The sequence below is a fragment of the Halictus rubicundus genome, chromosome 4, assembly GCF_050948215.1.
Source record: "Halictus rubicundus isolate RS-2024b chromosome 4, iyHalRubi1_principal, whole genome shotgun sequence".
Lineage (NCBI taxonomy): Eukaryota > Metazoa > Arthropoda > Insecta > Hymenoptera > Halictidae > Halictus > Halictus rubicundus.
In genome coordinates, this window is record NC_135152.1 from 3,177,229 (window position 1) to 3,197,153 (window position 19,925).

The following is a 19,925-nucleotide window of genomic DNA, read 5'->3' on the forward strand; positions in this document are numbered from 1 at the left end:
TCACAATAATATCACCCACACAACACGATCCTCCTCTCGGCGGTGTTCCTCTCTCGACGGATGCGATTCTAACCTCTCTCCGCCCTGTCTACCCGTGGTGCGTGTCGCCCGTTGTTCGTTCCCCGTCGCGTTCACGTTAGCGCGTGTCGCCGTGCCGATCGACGGACGGATCGATCACGGTTCATGATGTGTATCCATCGGTTCTCGTCGGTTTCGGTCTCGTCGCCAACACACACACGTTCGATCGGTCTCGGAGGCAACGCGTTAGTTGGCACGAGCGAGTGTCGCGCACATTCGAGACGCGATCGAATGAACGCGTTTCCTCGCGGCTCGGGATAACTGTCCCTCGGCAGCGAGTCTCCCTTTTTTTTTCAATTTTTCTCGCGGGACGGGAGTTTGCGGAGGCTGGTGGGGGCGGGGGTGGGGGAGGGATTCCTCTCTCGCGTGCGGCAAAACAGAAGGAACCGAGCAACAACGCGCGCGCACTCGCGAGACCCTCTCTTTCTCTTTCTCTCTCTCTCTCTTTGTGTATATTTTATTCGGCAACGTGTTCGCGGTGCTCGCCTCCCTCTTTTCTTTTTCTTTGCTACCGTGAGGATCGTATACCGTTCATTCGTTTGTAACGAGAACGGTTCTGCGTGTCGTGGTCTCTCGTTTGGAGCTCGAGACCAGCTACGCTCGACGCTGTTGTGGCGTTCTAGACTCTCCGCTCGTTACAAACAGCGCGTCGAGGAGCAGCGGCCTGTCGTATCCGTGGGTGGGGTGCTCGAACCGCGCATGCGCTCTCGATCTCCGCACCGAACTTGCTTGCATATGCGCGCGTTCGGTCGCTCGCACGCGCGCACGCACGCACACACCGTTTCGGGGCCGAGCCTCGACGAGCCGGGCACGTAAATGCGCGGGTGCGGACGCGAGCAGACGAGAACGGACGAACTCGCACACACGCAAACCCACGCCGCAACCTCATCGCCGCGAAAGCACCGTGACGCCCCTCTCCCCCCACCCTCCGCCCCGTGAAACTCCGCTTTCTGCCCTTTCCCCTCCGCGCCGCGCCATCGTATACCGTACCCCGCGAGTCAGACGCGATACTTCATTCATGCTCGTATTGTGCGACCAGGGCTGCTTCTGTTTGCTCGGGCCCCACGCGCTTTTCGCAAATTTTTCACAGCGACACGCGTGCATATTCTCGCTCAACGCCTTCGTTCGATCGCACGAAATATCTGTAGAAAATGTATTTCTTAACCTGTACACGCATTAACCGTATTATACCTCGTTCCTTATGGACGGATATACGACGGAGTAATACGAATTTCCTTACACGTTTTCCGTGGTTTGCCACGGAACGCTAACTCGAAGCTTGTTATCGTTTTACGAAGTATCGTTGCTTGCGAATCGCAAATATGCGTTTGCGGCACACCGTGGAATGGTGCTGCGGGTTTCTAGGCACACACGCTGGAACATTTCCATGGAGTTGGACGCGGACGAGGATCGTTTAAATTGTTTCGTGGATTTACAGGAAGTCTGCCGGGTTTCCGTGGAAGATGTTACGAGAGTAAGAAAAGGGGCCAACGTGTCCCCGTAGCGGAAGGGAGTTTTATTCATTGAAGGATGGTTACGCGAATGACGACGGTCGCGTTCTCTCTTCGCTCGGCCGTTCGCGGGGCGCTTGAAAAATCTTCGTTCAGGTGATCGAACGTCGTAAAACCGATACACCCCACCCCTCTGTGTGTACTACGGGCTCTCCCACATGTCGGAGAGACTCGGTTCTCTTCGTAAATGTCCGCCGACTACATCCTCTTTCGTCTTCGTCTCGCCCGCGCTACATACCGTGCCACGGTCTTCTTCTCTTTCGCTCGCTTCTCTCTCTCTCTCTCTCTCTCTCTCTCTCTCTCTCTCTCTCTTTTTCCCTCATGGCGAGCCTCTCTCTGTGTACACACGTTATTTATGTGGCCGTGTGTGCGTGTTCCTCCTCCCACTCTCTGTCGTGAGCCAGACAGTGAGCATAAACCAGGCTGTCCTCGTCACTTCCAGTCTTCCCCGCTCTCTCATTCTCTCTTTCGTACTTTTTCTTTCTCTTTCTCTTGCTCGTTCTCATTCTCTCCGGTTCACATGCGCGCACAGACACGTACGTGGATCGAATCGAGCCGCACCAGTTCTGCTATTAATCGGACACGCAAGTCCTCGGAATCACGAGCGGGATATTGTCGAGATAAATCGACGAGACTCCTGCAAATAAAATTACCATAAATACGCGGTTGGTTGCATCACGTCGCGCTCTTTCCGCCCAACCGGACCGAGCGGTTGCTCTCTCGAGCTCCGACGCGTTGCTGGCCCCGAATCGACCACGAGATCGTCGACAATTTCCCGCTCTCCCGATCCTTTTCTACACGCTGCACGCTCGGATCGTCGGCGATACTCGGATCAACAGGGGTGCGTCATGGTAATTGCGGTGGCATCAAAACGATCGGTTGGATCGTTGCGCAACCGCATCGGGATTTCGAAATTTCAACCGAAGAGGGTGCACCTATACTCGTTTGGTTTCGAACGATTAAAAAATCTTTTCCGGTTCGAAGGTATTAGGATCGTTTCGAAGCGTTTTTCCAGGGAACATCGCCGGTGTATCGAACGATCGATGAAATATTCATCGCGTTTACTTTTACGCTTCGCGCACTCCATAGTTTTTCTCTAGCACGCGTATAAGGTGTGCTATGTCTCTCTTTTTCTTGGTCGACGCAGTTCGCGAGCACCTAGAATCATGTGTTATACACGCTTGACAGAGTCGCCCCCGAGATATATCACTGTGCCTCGCGGTTTTCTTGCCTATCTTTGCCCAACGATCCTTCCTCGTAGTATTTTTTCCATCGCGAGCATGCGAATGAGTAACCTTTCGAACATAAAACGAGCACGCTATCTCCCGCACGCACTCGTGTATCTGATGGGCGCGAAAACAATGTAACATAATGTTCGCCGCGTGCCGGTTCTACTGTCTATAGTATACATGTGGTGTACGTATAGTATACAGGGTGAACACACCACGACTCGATCACCTTGAAGAAATTCTTCGTTGAAAGGTGTACAAACAATTGTCGCGTATAGAAAAGTTGCGTGATCTCGAAGGGCGCGATGCACGCGCGCTCTCTTTTATGGACGAGATCCGAGGTTTCGTCGATGGTCGTAACAGCTGTTCGCTCTTCTTCAGCCGCACAACATGCGGGTCCTGCCAATAGGCATTTCCCTCCGGTACGCTGTTGCGCCTACCACAATGGTAATGCAAATACGAAACTCTTTTATCCTAAACCCGACGAACACGGCGCTAAAGGGAAAAGAAAAATTCGTCAAAAAGATTACTACCTGTTTGTTCGAGACTCGCCAAAAGTACGCGGCGCGGCGCGTACAGCGGATGTTTCAGGTGTACCTGTAAACGACAAGCGCTGCGAAATAAACGAATGTTCCACGGCTACGGAAACCTTGAATGTTTCTTCGAACGACTGTGCGTATGCACGCTTAGGGAACACGATTCGTGGCACCGCTTTATTAGACCAGTCCGGGTATGAGTATGTTCGAGTACGAGTCCAGTCGCTTTTCTAGATCACGTCCCATTGCTGCTCGCGCGTATCATTTACCGGTTTTTCCGATCCCGTGCGATCCCCCGAGCCGGATATTACGGCCGCAGTGCGAACGGGCGAATTTTTGTCGAGGCGTTGTCTCTCAACACCAAGCCAAGAGTATCGGTCACATTTCTACTGGAACAAAAATCACCGTGCGCGAGCATGGACGAATGCATATTGCCGTCTCTCACAAATCGTCACGCTAGGGAGACTCCTTAAACAAATTGGATAACGAGCTAAGAAGGAGAATCGCTGTTAATGGGACGTGAAGCGACGAATTTATAATAATCGAAATACGCGCACCGCGGGCGTGGCGATGCGAATCGCGTGCACCACTTCCCTCGGAAGGATATCCGGTGTGGAAACGCTTCGTCCTACTACTCTCTCCCTCTTCATCTTTCTCTTTTCCGCTCTATCCCCCCTGACCCCTTCCTCTGAGCCACCACTCGTCCCTCCTACGTTCGATGATCACCTTTCGCAGCGTAGTAAATATGTAGCACGTCTCGGCGTATTCTTGTTTCGGCGAGCGTATGCACGTCCCACGATTTTCGCCGACACATGCGGGCCCATTAACGGTCCCAGTCCTCCTTCTATGCACGACGGAAACGAGACTCCCGTTCGAGGAACGGAATTACGTGGGGATGCGATCGGCGAGCATCGACAGCACCGAATTCTACCGCAGAGAGAGAGAGAGAGAGAGAGAGAGAGAGAGCTCTCTGAAAATGGCCTATTCCCGGAATAAGAGGAGAGGCACTCGCGTTGCCAACAATAAGGAGAGCGTACCCGACGGTGACAGACGAGGCCGGATCGGGGAAAGAGGAGCAACAATGTAGAGCGGAGAAAAGCGGAGCAAGGGTGGGAACAGCGTTGCGAAAACGAGGGTAACTTTCGCCGTCGTGGTTCCACGAGCATGCCCGTGGCTGTTGGCTCCTCCAGCTCCTGGTCGCGCGGCCGTCCGACCGACCGCCTTACTTAATTAGACAATTAACCCTTGCAGACGCTGAAACCAATGGCGCAGAAAACGTCCGCGGCCGGAGTTAGGCGGGAACCAACCGCCTGCCTCTTTCGTTCTGTTGGTTTGTCTTCGGCACGCGGTCGCAACTCGCAACACTTCGGAACAACTGTTTGGAATTCCTGCTAGACGATAAACTCTGCGAGCTGGTCGATCGTTATCGGAATAATCACCGAGCCTGGAAACAGTGGATTTCAGGAGGACAGTTATCGAGCCCGTTCGCCTACCCCTTGAAACCACGCGTCGCGATATCGCGGACAAATTGGACGCATTGAGGGTGCACCCTAATGGCTAGTTATCGAGCAGCTGCCGTGTCTCCGTCGTAACTACCTTTTCTGTCGTAGACACGATTCCGTTTCGTTTTCCTCGGGCTCGACGCGGTTTGACGCGGTTTAACGCGGCGGGGTTCAAGTTCAATTGAAACCAATTCCTGTCCCAAGCTAGGAAGTTGGGTCACGGCGGGTGCCTTCACCGCGTTTTCTTCTCACGGTATCGTTTACGCGGAGGCACCGTATCGAGACGCGCGGCGTCGCGTCCTCGGCCGCATCTAAATAGGCCGCCTGAAATCGCCACAGGCTGAGAAACACTGGTTTAGCCTATATTTAAACGCGCGGCACGCCGCGTATCTTAAGCGCGTTCATTAATGCGCTTACGTGTGTGCACGCCCGTTTAACCTTACGCCTGTTTACAGTCCTCTCGCTTGGACGATTTGTAACCTACGACATACTGAGACACATTTCTGCCTCTCGAGGCTGGCCTTGATTAAACTGTTCTCTGCGTTCGAACGCGACTACCAGAAACCAGAAACCAGAACCGCTGCGTTCGCGGCAGCCCGCTTCGCCGATTCTCGTTGCGTTGCGTTGCGTTTCATCGCGCGTGGATCATCCCGCGAGACGATGTTCTGATCTCGTCGAAATCGAGAGGAACTCTTCGTCGCCAATACCGACAACGAGATCCTCTCGCGGAAACCGCCGCGGCTAGCCGCTAACTAGATCGACGGTATGTTTCTACGGCAGCTCTACTAACCCTTCGGCCCCTACCGAACCTCGAACCCTTTGCACAGCTGCCCGTTGCGGTTTTCGTTGTATCGCCGCTGAAAAGCTGCTGGAACAGTGGTCCGTCTCGAACGAAGCGAGAAAGAGAACCAAAAAGGAAAGAAACTCTGCCGGCGAGCCAGCGAGCCATCACCGCGCAACCGTATTCGTATTCTTATTTCTCGGTTACTTTGCTAATCACCGATGCGCAATAAACCCGATAATATTGGTATACTATGTGTGCCGACGATAACGCGAACCGTTCGCGCGAACGGATGATTTACTCCTTGCAAACGCGCGGACCGCAGCTGCGGATTCGGAGTCTTTGCGATGCCGCGGGCCCAATGTGTGGACAACGATAAGATTCTCCGTATTGTCAAACACGGTGTTTTATTAGGCGTGCCGATTGGCAATTCGACGCACTTGCGGTCCGCTGCCCGGTCGAACGAGAAACGAGTTGTTCGATAATCGCACCGCGTAACACATACTTTCTGCTACTCTTTGAGCCCTGGCGTCGAGAAGTCAGCGAATCGCTTATCGACACACCTGAGCTATAGGCGGAAATGAATATCTCTCTCTCTCTCTTTCTCTCTCTCTCTCTCTCTCTCTCTTTCTACGCAATCGGTTTCTTGGGCTCGACCGTGACAAGTCGAGAAACGGAAATCGAGCGAAACGGTAATCAACGTCGACGAGCTCGGCCGCTTCCACGGAAGGAGATAGCGCGGTTATCAGCCGATCCGACCACGCGATAAGAGAATAAGAGAATCAGAGAATCAGAGAACGCCTCGCTCGTCCGCGTTTCCTTTTTCTTTTCTGGCCCGGACGGTCGTGACTTCCTGAAATTGACACGCGCGATTAAGAGTTTAATATTTCATTTCCTGAAACGAACACGCGGCAGATTAACAGCCTAATAATCTACTTCCTCGACGCGACGGATCGCCTTACCGGATCGCGACGAGTCCGCTTTGCTCGGCGATCAACGAGCGAAGCGTTTCGATTGAAACACGATCGAACATCGCCGAATTTTTGCTCACGCCCGCGAAACGAACACCGAAAACCGGAAACGGTTCGTAATCGGAGACCACGGCGTGTTTCCTGTTTGATTTCGCGGAACTCGAGACTTCCGTGTCGGTTCCGATCGCCGGAAAATCCGACGGAAATTTCTATTCGCCTATCTGTTGCCAGCCGATCCTCGGAAACCGCGCGATCTCAATGAACACGCAAACCTTCGGGAAAACAAATTACGCAATGGTTTTCATAGGCGGCACGTAATACATACAGCCGTAGTACGTAATAACCGAAGAACGAGTTGTACTATCGACAAGCTATTACTAACAGTTCCGGCATTACTCGCCAATTGGAAAATCCTATTCGCGATTGATCGTTTGTGCTCGGGGCGTCGGTTTTAGGGAAGATTCGCGTTGAAATCGGCAGCAACGGGACCACGCCCTCTCGGGGCACCGCACGAGGACAGAGAGAAAGCGAGAGAACGGAAACATTGATAGACACCGATAAGAGATTCTTCTATTCTCTAGAAATCAGACGAGGGCGAGGACGGATAACGCGCAGGCACGGCCTCGAAGAAGCTCGGATCGATGGTTCGCTTGACACAAAATTTGTCGATGGGAGAGAGGGAGAGAGGAAATTCCAGGTGACCGGCACAGGAAGCAGGACATTTTCCACGAAAAGCGAGCGCTACGTGGTCACGATTCACGATTCACGATTGCCGCATCGCCGCCTCGTCGCTTCGCCGCTTGCGAGGTCATCATTCCCATCGCTAACGCACACGCAGCCACGTGCGTCGCGTATGGACGCGCGAGGACAACCTGCAGATGCATGAATGACTCGAAATGACGTGTGTTCATTGAGCGCGGCTCGGCGTGCCGACTTGCTGCTCTCGGTTGCTCCCAGCAAGGACACGACATATTTTCTGACTCGCGTAGGAAAAGATTCGAACCGACGCGACGCGACAGATCGCGGCACCTTTTCTTTTCACCGCGGCCCCTCATTTCTGTTCCAACGAGAAAAATCTCGCTTACGGTACCATAAATACCTTCCGTGGAATATTCGATAATCTTTTGCCAGTTTATCATCGACTCGAAGGGGACACTCGTCGTCGAATCGGAACGAGAACGCGCCTCGACTCGGTTACAGGACTCGTTTCGTTCCTCTCGTTCCGTGTCCACAGAACCGAATAAGGCTAAAGTGAAATTCCTTTCGCTCGGCTCCTTATCCGAGGATTAATTTTACAACATCGGACCGGAAGTTGTGTAATGGGCCGAGTGGCAGCCGACGCGCTAAAGTAGAACTACCTGTGAATTACCGTCCGCCTTCGTAACGAAGTAACATTACCGGCGAACCAGGATGCAGGCCCGTTCGAAGTCCAAGGAATAATCTTTTCCATTACATTCGGCATCTCGTTCTCCGTGCACACCGTGGTACGTGGGCGTATAAAAATAAAAATCGCTGAATACTCAACGGGGCTAACCGTCGCAAGGTGGATGGTTTCGAGTCGTACAAATCGCAGTCCACGGAATTCGCGATAGGACGGTTCGGAAGAATCCAACTATGATGTATCACAGCGACGATCGTTCATGATCGACTTGTTCGTATCGGCTGCTCGTTTCAACCCTTTAACAAGTATGACCGGGAAAGTATCGATGACTCGGGAGAGCAGTGGTATCGGTGAGTGGACGGTAGAGGGACGAAGAGGATCGTTAAGCCGGGGAGAGGGGAATCGGCGGAAACGAGCATGTGTGCGCTCGTGCAAGCTGGCACGGCACGGCCACGTAGAAAAGCGTACGAGCGAATGTGCGTGTGTGGCGATGGCGGGCGCATCGGTAAACCGATTAAACGATTTACATAAGAGGCGGCGGGACGGAGGAAGCTACTACAGTCGAAAACACGGGTAGATTCGGTGGAAACGGGCCTCGGGATCGTCTACGGGAAGAGAGAAGAAGAGAGATCTCGCAACGAACCCGCAACCAGTCCGGGGAACGGAAGAAAAGGAACGCAGCGAGCGCATCGTGGTCGCCACCGATGCATTTCCTGTGAATGTGCGCGCGCGTGAATGCGAACGCGAACCCGAGGCTCCGAGCTCTCGTGGCCGCGCGCTCGTCCGCGAAACGACGATGCAGCCTTGTTTCGAGCCACGTCGCTAATTATATTTCAAATTTACCGATCTGCTGCCGAGAGAAGGAAGCGGAACAGTTATACCTACCATTAAAAAGTTAATGAGACATGGTATCTCACCGGGGAATTTTAAGTATTCCGGATTCGGCGGTCGTACTTCGCTTGCCTTCCGGTATTTCATCGCGGCGAAGGCGAAGGCGAAGGCGAAGGCGATGGCTGAAGGCGAAGGCGAATGGTGAAGGCGAAGGCGAAGGCGAAGGCGAACGCGAAGGCAAGCACGTTGCCGCAGTCTTACGTACACGGTGGCCCGGAAAGCGGGATCCACGACCGGCTGGGAAAATTCGCGAGTACCTACCGTTTTTCCCGGGGAAACGTGCGCGCGTCGCGCACGAATCTCAACGCCGGCACGCGCAGAACCGATCACACGATCATCGGAAACGTGGCCGTCGGTCTGCAACCGAATCGCGCTCTACTTTCTAGAATCGCTGCAATTTCGCCGAGCTCGCTTCGCCTCGCTGTCGCAGCCTGGTAATTATCAACGAAAACACGTTTCAGTCGTGATCGCGCTTCGCACTCGTGGCAGACACGCTGGAAATTAACGCGTTCGCCGCCGCTGTCCAGCCGTCCCGACACCACGCTTCGTAGTCGCGACATTTTATCGAACGCGGAGCATCCTTTTTAGGAATCACCGGAAGTCGTACCTCCCTCCCCCACCCTCCTATCCATCCCCGACTTCGCGTTTTATCGCAGCATGCGGCGGCTAACGTTTAGTCCCACTGAATTCTCGTAGAGCTGGTTTTCGAGCGTATTACGTTTAATGGACTATAATTTTGTAGTTGCGCCAGGACTTTGATATCGTTAAATAGTGCAAAGGATCGGGAGCGCGAGCAGCTCGAGCCGTCACCGTCACCGTCGCCGTCATGTTCAAGAAAGAAAAGACTCGTGACACTCGTCGCGAGGCGGCGAAAACAAAAACAGGAAGAAGGTTACGCTGATACACTCTCGAGTGCAAGCGTCTGGCCAGTCTCGTTTCTTTTCTTGTGAAACTCTCGTAGTCTTTATTTTGATCGTGATAATTCGCTCGATTATCTTATACAAAGTGGGTACATATACAAAACACATTCGAGGCTCGCGTCTATATATATCTATATATATTCGTTCTCTATTTCTCTTTCCGTAACGACGCGATGGAATTCTACTAATTTTTTAAGTGGACATATCTCTCTCTCTCTCTCTCTCTCTCTCTCTCTCTCTCTTCGACACTGTCGCATTCTCTCTCTTTCTCTCTCACTTTTTCGCGCATTCATTCGTTATCTTCGTTCTGTTCGAGTATCTACATCTACGCTTCCCTTTCTCTCCTCCCGTTCTCCGTCTCTCTCTATCTCTCTCTCTCTCTTTCTCTCGCGCTTTCTCTCTTTCTCGTTCGCTCGCTCGCACGTGGGCTCTCGACGACGACGCGACGACGAAACCGGAAACACGTCGGAGACTTTATGCGAGCCACGCATCTGCTTCCACGAAGCGATCCTGGGCCGAGCGCCGACGCCCGGACGAGTTTGTCCGCCGTGGCTCGAACCGCCACGCGTCATCCCGGAAAATTCGAACGCATTCGTCCCGCTCGGATCTGTTTAATTCGGTGTCGGACGATCCGCTCTCCGATGCAGCGTGTTTTCAGAACTCGCGAGCGAGCGCTGAAAGTTCCTCGCGACCACGGTCGGCTTCGCGAACGAAAGGGTTATCGATCGCGATTGCTGCTTCGCGTTGTCGCGCTGTTCACCGAGGAGACACGTCCGCGATCTCGGCGCGAGTTACCACCATTTCCTCGGTTTTCTCGCCGAGCCGGCTAACCCGGACAGGTACCTGAGAGTGCTGCGAGCAGCGGCGCGTCTCACGCAGGAACTCGAGACACCTGCGATCTGGGACACCGATAACACAGGTGTCGGAGGCTCCTGGCTCGTCCTGTCTAGTCCTGTCTCGTCGTGGCTCGTCGTGGCTCGTCCTGGTTCCCAAGACCGAGCCCGCTCGCTACCCTCGTGCGACATTCTCCGCATTTTACGAAAGCTCAGAGAACTTTCGGAGCTCGAAAGAGTTCGTCCTCGAGACGAGATCGTGCGCGGTAGCGTAAAGGATCAACGAGGTGCGTTCGGTTTTGTTTCTCTCTGCAGAGCTCGAATCAAACTTGAAATATTGTCAACAAATGTCTGCTCGATTGTAGTTTCTGTAAATTGGTCCGTAGAAATCTATATTTGCGTAAACATCTGCAGTGTCCGATTATCGCGCAGGACTATCGAAGCGGCTACGATAAAACAAAAAACCTCCACCGTGTTCCAGATTCGTCGAAGCGTGTTTAAACCGTAGGATCGAGCCTCGAGCATTCCTCCAAGGAAAATTCAACCGTACCGATGTGTTTTGATGTACTCCAACCTGCGACGCGTACAGAGATCTCTTTCGTTTCAGCACTCTGGCGTTAGAAAAATCTCTGAAACTTCTCGCGTTCTAACGTCACGCTCCGTGTAGCGAACAGGATGTCCACGAACGATCGATAATAACATACGGTACAAGAAGACTTTAGCGAAAACAAATTCTTGTTCGATCTTTCGGCAGACCGTGTAAAATGCGTGATGCTTATTCGGACACAGCGATCGTGCACGGACACCCTGTACATAGAATCGCTTCGTACGATGACGGAAAGTTTCATAGAAATCGTGGTGCTCGAGCTCGTGGCCTGTCCACGTTGAAGCACTGCGAAGCTCTGGAAGCGCTGTCGACCGAAAGCTGCTCTTTGCTCCCGCGATTCCGTTTAAGTCTCAGGCGTGGCGATTAGAAAAAATAATTCTTCGACGAGGTATCGGCATCGTTGATCGAGGTGGAACAACGGGCGGGCCGGTTTTGTCGTCGATTCCTTCGTCCGAAATTCCCGCGGACAATTTTACGCGTGTTCGTTTCTTCTTATTTTAATATTATTTCAATTAATTTTCTTTCCTCGATCGTCGCTTCAGAGATCAATTTGAAAGTCTACTCAAGAGACCAACCGGGACCTGACAGTACCCGAACAATTGCAACTGCAACGAACTTGGATCAACGCGGCGTTTTTTCAATTTGGATCAGGACCGAACACGGGGCTGGTAGATCGACGCCGTCGGTCGTGGTATCGATAAAAGCTCTTCGAGGACTCGACGGCCCCTTGTAGAGTTCTGGGGAGATGGCATGGTTGCACCGGAAGACGATTTCATAAATTTTCGCGCGGCTAAGAAAAACGAGCTTGGGCTCCGGCATGAACGCGACGGGTAAACCGGTTCTAATCGTGGAGCTCGGGGTTTGCGAGTCGCTTCGAAAGAATCGGGATTCTGTGGCGAACGAACGGACGAAGGAACTCGACGAAAAGGGATGGGACAACGAGTCGAGAGCGCCGGTTTGTCGAGTCGCGTCCACGGGTCGTTCGCCCTGGCCGAATACCCGCGGAACAATGATACCGCGACTAATGCGTGTACCAATTAAAATGACCAATCAACGCGTACCTTGGTTTACCTCGGGGCGAGCAGATCCGCAGAACGGATGCGCATCGACTAATTACCGATGACGGAACGATCCGTATATTCGTTCCTCCCGGTTCCTTTTCACGGCTTCTAGGCGTATACGGTTGTGGTTACGGGCACGCGTGCGCGCGTGTGTTCACGACCGCTTCGACCGTCTCGATCGAGCTAACCGTAACACGATTGTAGTCGAAATATTAAAAGGAAAAGCATACTAATAAAACGATTGTTTGTGCTATTCTCGAATCGAACGGATTTTCTGTCGTTATGCGCGCGCCATTGAGGAAAATAATCCGAGATAGACGAGAACCGTCCATTTCGGGGGATCAATCGCGGGGCGAAGCACTCGCGCGCGATCGATCGGCGGATATCAAAGACAAACGACACAGAGATCAGAAAGTTCGACGTATATATTACAATTCGGGGAAACGATCGACAACAACGATCGGACACGGATCCAAGGAGGTTCGCGGGGGCTTGTGTCGTTTGCGGATCGCGGATCGTGGACCACCTCGCCGAGGTTCCGTCTGGTGGCCGATCAATCCACCGCACCGGTGTATCCTCAAGGTACCCACGCGACAACCGATCCTAGAGTATCTGGAAGAGCTTCTTCAGTTCCACCATCAGCTGCCAATCTGTTTTCACCAGGTCGTCCCGGAAGTACTCCTTGCACGCGTCTATGCTCTGTCTGCTGATCTGTAACAGGACAACAAAAATCATGGAACAACGTCTCTTTCGGTACTCGGACAGCCGTCTACCGGCAGAAGGATCGAGATCACGATCGCTTTCACGCTTTCACGCTTTCACGTTCGGACTGTGTCAGAGATCGTAGGTGTCGTCGGTTAGGGATGGGATTAAGTTCGATGTGCACTTACGAATTCAAGTCAATTTCGGTGATCGTGCTTCGTTCTACAGGTCTCGATCGCTACTCGAACACAAAAAAGTTTAAACGGTGTGCTTTCTGTGTAATCATTTGTACACAAGCTGGTTTCGAATTCTAGAACGAGTGCCTGTTGGTTCGAAAACGTACTAGTAATAGGGGTGTACGAGAAATTTTTTCGGATTCGGGACGGGCACCCGACAATTTCGGGATTCTCGAAAAAGTCGGAATTCACGTATTTATCGGCATTCCCGAAAAAAGTCGGGATTCCCCAAAGAATCGTGATTTCCGAAAATTCCGAGAACCCACTAACCATTTATATTCGTTTTAATGAATACATTCATGATTTTGGACTTTTTTATTGTAGGTGTTTTCGCCAAATTATGTTATTTTACTTTTTACTTATTTAATTAATTATTATAAATGTATACAATTCGGAATATATGGAATAAGAATGGGGCAGAAATAAATAATAAGTATGATTATTTATTGTAAATTGAAAGATTGCTGTCCATCACGAATTATTTTCAAGAGTGTCATATGTTATATTCTCGAAATTTTCGGCAAACCCGATTCTTTTGGGAATCTCGAAATTTTCGGGAACCCAACTCGCCCCGACCATCGCTCTCGCACACCCCTAACTAGTATGTATAGATAGTGACTCCCACTAATATTCGGACGCTTTTAAAAATCGCATATCTTTGCCAATATTGAACTACTGGAATTTTTTTGAGAAGTTAGAACAATTAGATCTCTACATAACGTGAAAAATGTTTGATTAAAATTGCAATTGGTCGAAATTACAAAGAAAGTACTAAAAGCTGTATTTTAAAACAATTTTATGCGGCCTCGTATTAAAAATTTAAAAAGTATGTTTTGTAGATCTGTATCAGTTACACATCTTCTGAATATTTCATCTAAATCGGTCAACGTTCCAATAAGCTACAAACGTTTAACGATGAAAGGTTAAGGTTGAAAGTCGCAGAATTTTGGCCTTGTCAGGGAATTTCGCCCTTATGTGATCATTTTGAAGCATCTACAGCTCATTGCAACGTTGACCGATTTCGATGAAATTCAATACAAATCGTACTTTCTGAATTTTCAATGTAAATCCACATAAAAAAGTTTCAAAATACAACTTTTAGTATTTTCTCTGCAATTTCGACCAATTGCAATTTTTGTGAAAACTTTTTTTCACTTTATGTAGCAACCAATGGTGCTAACTTCTTTTTAAAAAATCCAAGTCGTATGATCCAATATTAACAAAGATATACGATTATTAAAAGCATCAGAATATTAATGGGAGTCATTGTAGTTCGAATCTTTTGTGACTACATTCCACGTGTCTACTCATGAAATTTTCAAATCTGCTCAGCCGGAGCATACTTGGAAATACCACTTGCGTTCCTCAAAATATTTACAAAGAATTCGAACCTATCTTGATTCGGTACGAATCCGCTTGAAAGCGTTGATTTCCTTTTTCCGAAGCGCTCACGAAACATTCGAAACTGTTCAGCTGGATTCGAAACCTATTTCTAATGTATGTACAGTGGCTCACGAAAGTATTCGAACGCTTACGTTTACAAGTTTTATTGAATAAAATAAGATGTACTAAACTAATCTGTATAGAACAATTTGGTATCTGTAGTAAGGGGGAAATCTCAAGATTGTGTCAGTAAAATTTGAAAAGGATTCAACAGCGTAGGCAGAAGTTATGATATATTTATTAGAAACACGCGTAATAAGTGACTCACAAAAGTATTCGAACGCTGTAACGCTGTTGATATGTTTTCATCTTTTTTAGAAAGGAATGTACACATTACTACTAAATGAAAACATTGGTACGTTCAGTTGATGTTAAGGCATCGTTTCCGTAACAGCAACGTAGAACTGTGCACAATAGTAGTTTAAATGAAGACTAAATAGTCAGAAACACAAAAGTGTGAAAGAGAAATGATACTTCGATTGCATAAGGATGGAAAATCATATAACGAGATTGCAGAAATTATAAACAGAATACAGTCTACAATACACTATATTATTCAAAAATCAAAAAATGAAGGAACAACTGCGAACAATCCTCGATCAGGTCGACGAAAGAAATTAACTGAAAGAGAACAGAAAATTATCATTCGCGAAATAAAAAAGATCCTACTATATCCGCTCCTAAACTCACAAATATGGCAGCTGATATGTTTCATAAAGAAGTTCATCCCGAATGATGTCGACGAATCTTACGAAATAATGATTTTCATGGCAGTGTACCACGAAAGAAGCCATATATTAATGCGGTAAATCGAAAAAAAGACTGGCTTTTGCAAAAGCATATCTCAATAAAGATCATTTTTTCTGGGATAAAGTCATCTTTTCGGATGAGTCTAAATTTAACATCTTTGCCTCAGATGGTCAAAATTATATTTCGAGAAAACCAAATACGGAATTGGAAATTAAAAATGTACACCAAACAGTGAAACACGGAGGTGGATCGGTTATGGTGTGGGGTGCATGGCAGCAAGTGGTACCGGAAATTTGGTATTCATTGATGGAATACTCGATAAATATAAGTATTTAAATATTTTAAGGAACAACCTTAATGAAAGTGCCCGTAAATTAGGATTATTGGAAGACTTCCACTTCCAACAAGATAACAATCCCAAGCATACTGCAGGAATTGTGAAAGAATGGATCATATGTAACACACCACATATGTTAACTACTCCACCGCAAAGTCCAGACATAAATCCAATTGAAAAGTTATGAGCTGAAATCGGAAAAAGATTAAATAAATATCAAATAACTTCAAAGGAGGTATTGAAACAAAAAATCATAGAAGTATAGAATTCCATTGAGTGTACTTTTACAAAATCATTGATTTATAGTATAGAACGTCGATTGAGACACATTGTTATACTGCGAAAGGTGGTCCAACAAAATATTAACATTAAATAATGTAATAATATATGTAGCGTTCGAATATTTTTGTGAGTCACGTATTATGCGTGTTTCTAATAAATATATCATAACTTCTGCCTACGTTGTTGAATCCTTTTCAAATTTTACTGACATAATCTTGAGACTTCCCCCTTACTATAGATACCAAATTGTTCTATACAGATTAGTTTAGTACATCTTATTTTATTCATTAAAATTTGTAAACGTAAGCGTTCGAATACTTTCGTGAGCCACTGTATATTCGATGTCAACAGTCTCGTTAGGATCTGTTAGCTCGCCTTAAGATCCCTATCGCAGGCTACAACGATTTCCCAGAACCTATGGAAAATGTGTATCTATCGCTTGTCCACGTATACGCCAATTTACTCTAACGGTGAAACATTGGTCACGGAATATCTAGCACATGGAGGACGCGCCTGTGGACTGGCAGAAACGAGCAGATTGGTCGTTTGGACGCCGGAGTTAATCGGAGAGCCGAGACAAATGTATCGCGGTTGCGAAAGCAACGAAGAATTGTAGGCGGATCTGGACAGGGCCGGTTCGCGAAATTTCACGGACAGAGGCGAGTCGTTGACGCGTCAGCTCTCGAGCTCGCTCGCGTACATCGATCGTCGTCGTTGTCGTCGTCGTCGTTGTTGTCCTCCTCGTCTAGGAATAATTTCCTTGAATCGGTTTTTGCGAGGACAGGCGCATGCTCGCGCACACGGTCCATTCACTAACGTAACGCTTTACAACTGTTTCCGCCCCCACTCCCGGCCGGAAGTCCCGTTTCATTCATGGATCGGTCACAATGGTGGTTTTACGCGGCTATTGAGGACGCCTGCCTCCCGCCACGCCCCTGCTACTTCTCCCTCTCCTCTCCTCTCTGTATCTTTCTCTCTCTTTCCTTTTCCTCCACGTTCCCTTCCTCCTAGCCTTTCCCCCCCCCCCTCTCTCTCACTCAGGCGCGCACACACGCATAGAGCAGCTTCACACATCTCTAGCTCCATATAATTCTTTGTCTCTCGCCTCTCTTCCTCTCGATCACTTCTGGCCATCTTTTTCCGACTGTCTGTCTCCGCGCGTCTCTCTCTCTTTCTCTCTCTCTCGTCGCTCGGTTCTCTATTTGCGCAACATTGCACGACCATCGAAAGGTCCTCCTCGTCGAAATGCTGCCAGACGCTTCGCTATAGCCGACGTTCAGGGTTCGATACACCTCGGCCGCTATAGCCTGTTTTTCTTTTCGAAAGCTGCACGAACGATCGTAATATGCAGCTAGACTACGAATCTCGCGTTTATACTCTTCGCTTCTCTGGAATGCAAAGACAACTTCCCGATGGAAGAAACAATATTTTCACGTTTCGAATAAGTTCGAATAAACTCGTTTCTCGTAAAGAATTCCATCCGGAGGCGTGACTCTTCCCTGGAAAAACAGACTACCAGCCACCGAAGTGTCCCAAAAGGCGGACCTTGTTGACCTCTAAGCGCCTCCGAATATTCTTCCGCCGTGTCACCTAAAATTAGCCAAGCACCGCGGTGTTCGGGCCCGAGAGCTATCCGAATCCCGAACCGATGCTTCCTTTTCCCTTCCTCCGCGGAAGTACCGAATCACCTTAAATAGCCCGAATCCCAGAAAAGGGCGTTCTCCTCCTAGCCCTTTTAACCTCAGCGGTACGGCGAATCGAATGAATCTCAACAACGGAACTACTGTCGAAAGACGATCCGACGTTCGAAACTTCGGAAACATTCATGGGCAACAACGCTCGAAAATTTGGACGGCGAAGACAGTTGGTCCGGAAGTGACGCGTTGAATAGTGTAAATTTTGGATGCATCTTATGCTGGGAGACGGTATTAACGAGCGTTCTCGATGCACGGTAGTTCCAACGTCAAAGGACCGCTCTCCTCGATCGAGATCAAGCCGTCCGCTTGACGAACACCGAGCAGAAGCCTGCTCGCTCGAGAACAGTGACTGTCGTCTAAAGTTAGGCTAGCGGAAAGCCACGTCCCGGAATCCCTGAAGGAAGGGAAAGGAAAGGGTAAAGGAAAAGGAAACGAGGGGTTTCGGGGGAGGAGTGACGCGGGCGTTCGCGGACTACGCGCGAAATCGTCGCTCCACAAATCATCGTGGGAACAAGGTGATTCCGGAGAATCGATTCCACGAAGCAAACGGTAACGACGACTTCCGGTCCCAACGAGCCGAGCTGCGCCGGCACAGAAACCCGCCACACCGCCACCGCCACCGCGAGAGCGCAGACCAATCGGTAGCGATGGATCGAAGCTCGATCCGACAACGTACAATTCCAAATTAGTCTCGTAGGAACGACGAACCGATTCCCCGAACGTTTCGATTAATCAATTCTACAGGAAATAGAATGCGTTCGTTGTTGAATAAAAGAAAAATCGACCACGCTGAACGGTAGCTTATTTGTCCAAGGTCGAAGTTGAAACAATCCTGTAATCGATCAAACGAAACAATACCGAAACAACGTGTACACGGGATAATCGATCGACGCTCGAGCGTGTTCGCGAAACACTCGAACCCGTCTCTACCGAGCGGTGCAGCAACGAATAACTGGTCCCGCGATGTACGTGCAACACCGGAAAATGCAGATCGGCGCACCGAAGTCCGCGCCGAACGGAGCTAAACGCGAGCCGATCGGCCATCGGTGATTATCGCGCGATCGGATCGTTGATAATTGGAATTACCTCGAGCAATCGGTGCGAATGAGATCGTATTTCCTCTCCTAATAATTTTAACAAGTCGAAAACATCAGAGCAGTGTTTATTAACACGTTAAGTGCCAAATATCAACCCCTGAGATTCTTACAAAATCAGAGTAATTCAATTAATGAAACCAAAACTAGAAATTTAAAATGTATTATAGGGGATGCTGTCTTAAGTCGTTTGAATTCGAAAGACTCCAATAAAATTCCGTTTATCTTGATATCTTATAATAAAAATGAATTTCTAAAGCCAGTCAAAAATCACTGTCGGTCATTCATTGACCGACGTACCAGTTAACGTGTTAATTACTCCGAAATGTTCACTGTTCTACATTTCACTAATTTAATAGCCGAAAACCAACCGTAAGGTTAATCTGGATATCTTATAATAAAAATGAATTTCTAAACCCAGTCAAAAATCACTGTCGGTCGTTCATTGACCGACGTGGCAGTTAACGTGTTAATTACTCCGAAATGTTCACTGTTCTACATTTCACTAATTCAAGAGCCAAAAACCAACCGTAAGAGAGTCCTGTTTCTCGTGTTCGCGACGGTGTGTATTCGATCGATCGATTCGCAGTCGATATTCGAACCGGAAGACGGAAAAGAAAGAAACGATGCGAGGGCAACGCGAGTCACGGTACGGCGAGGAGAGGAGAGGAGAGGAGAGGCGAGGAGTTGGGAGGAGCGGAGCGGAATGGCGCGGCAAAGAGGAAAGGAAGAAGAGAAGGAGGAGGAGTGGCAAGAAAGGAACGGAGGTTCTGCGAAGAGCGGAAGTCGATGGTGGACGGCTGATCGCTGCCGGATGTGCATCTTCCTTTTTCGACCAGAGTCTCGCATACTAATAAGGATCGTTTCCGTCTCGCTTGCCACTGATTTTGATGAAATTCCGAAGTAACGCGAAAGAATCGAGCGAAAGAAAACGAAAGGCCGAGGCTCGCCGAAGGCACGTCGTTCTTTGCCGGAATTTCGTCAAAGTCCGCTGGGACCACCTGTCGATCGGATTCCTTCGGAGCAGCTGCCTCTTCCAACGGAACTCCGAACCCTGCTCTCTTGCTTCCCCGCTCCCCTTTT

General features: G+C 49.3%; 2 protein-coding genes across 2 annotated transcripts in view; both read right to left on the reverse strand.

Moving 5' to 3' along the window:
• The window catches only part of Sty (sprouty signaling antagonist), a 47,099-nt gene extending 36,274 nt beyond the window's left edge, over positions 1-10,825 (reverse strand). The window contains exon 1 of the mRNA XM_076787449.1: positions 10,644-10,825. Within this exon, the coding sequence (XP_076643564.1) occupies positions 10,644-10,825 (182 nt within the window). The remainder of the gene's footprint in view (positions 1-10,643) is intronic.
• A 1,883-nt stretch (positions 10,826-12,708) lies between these two features.
• Eif5b (eukaryotic translation initiation factor 5B) overlaps positions 12,709-19,925 on the reverse strand; it is a 39,363-nt gene continuing 32,146 nt past the window's right edge. The window contains exon 16 of the mRNA XM_076786328.1: positions 12,709-13,012. Coding sequence (XP_076642443.1) covers positions 12,905-13,012 — 108 coding nt within the window. The 3' untranslated portion in view covers positions 12,709-12,904. The remainder of the gene's footprint in view (positions 13,013-19,925) is intronic.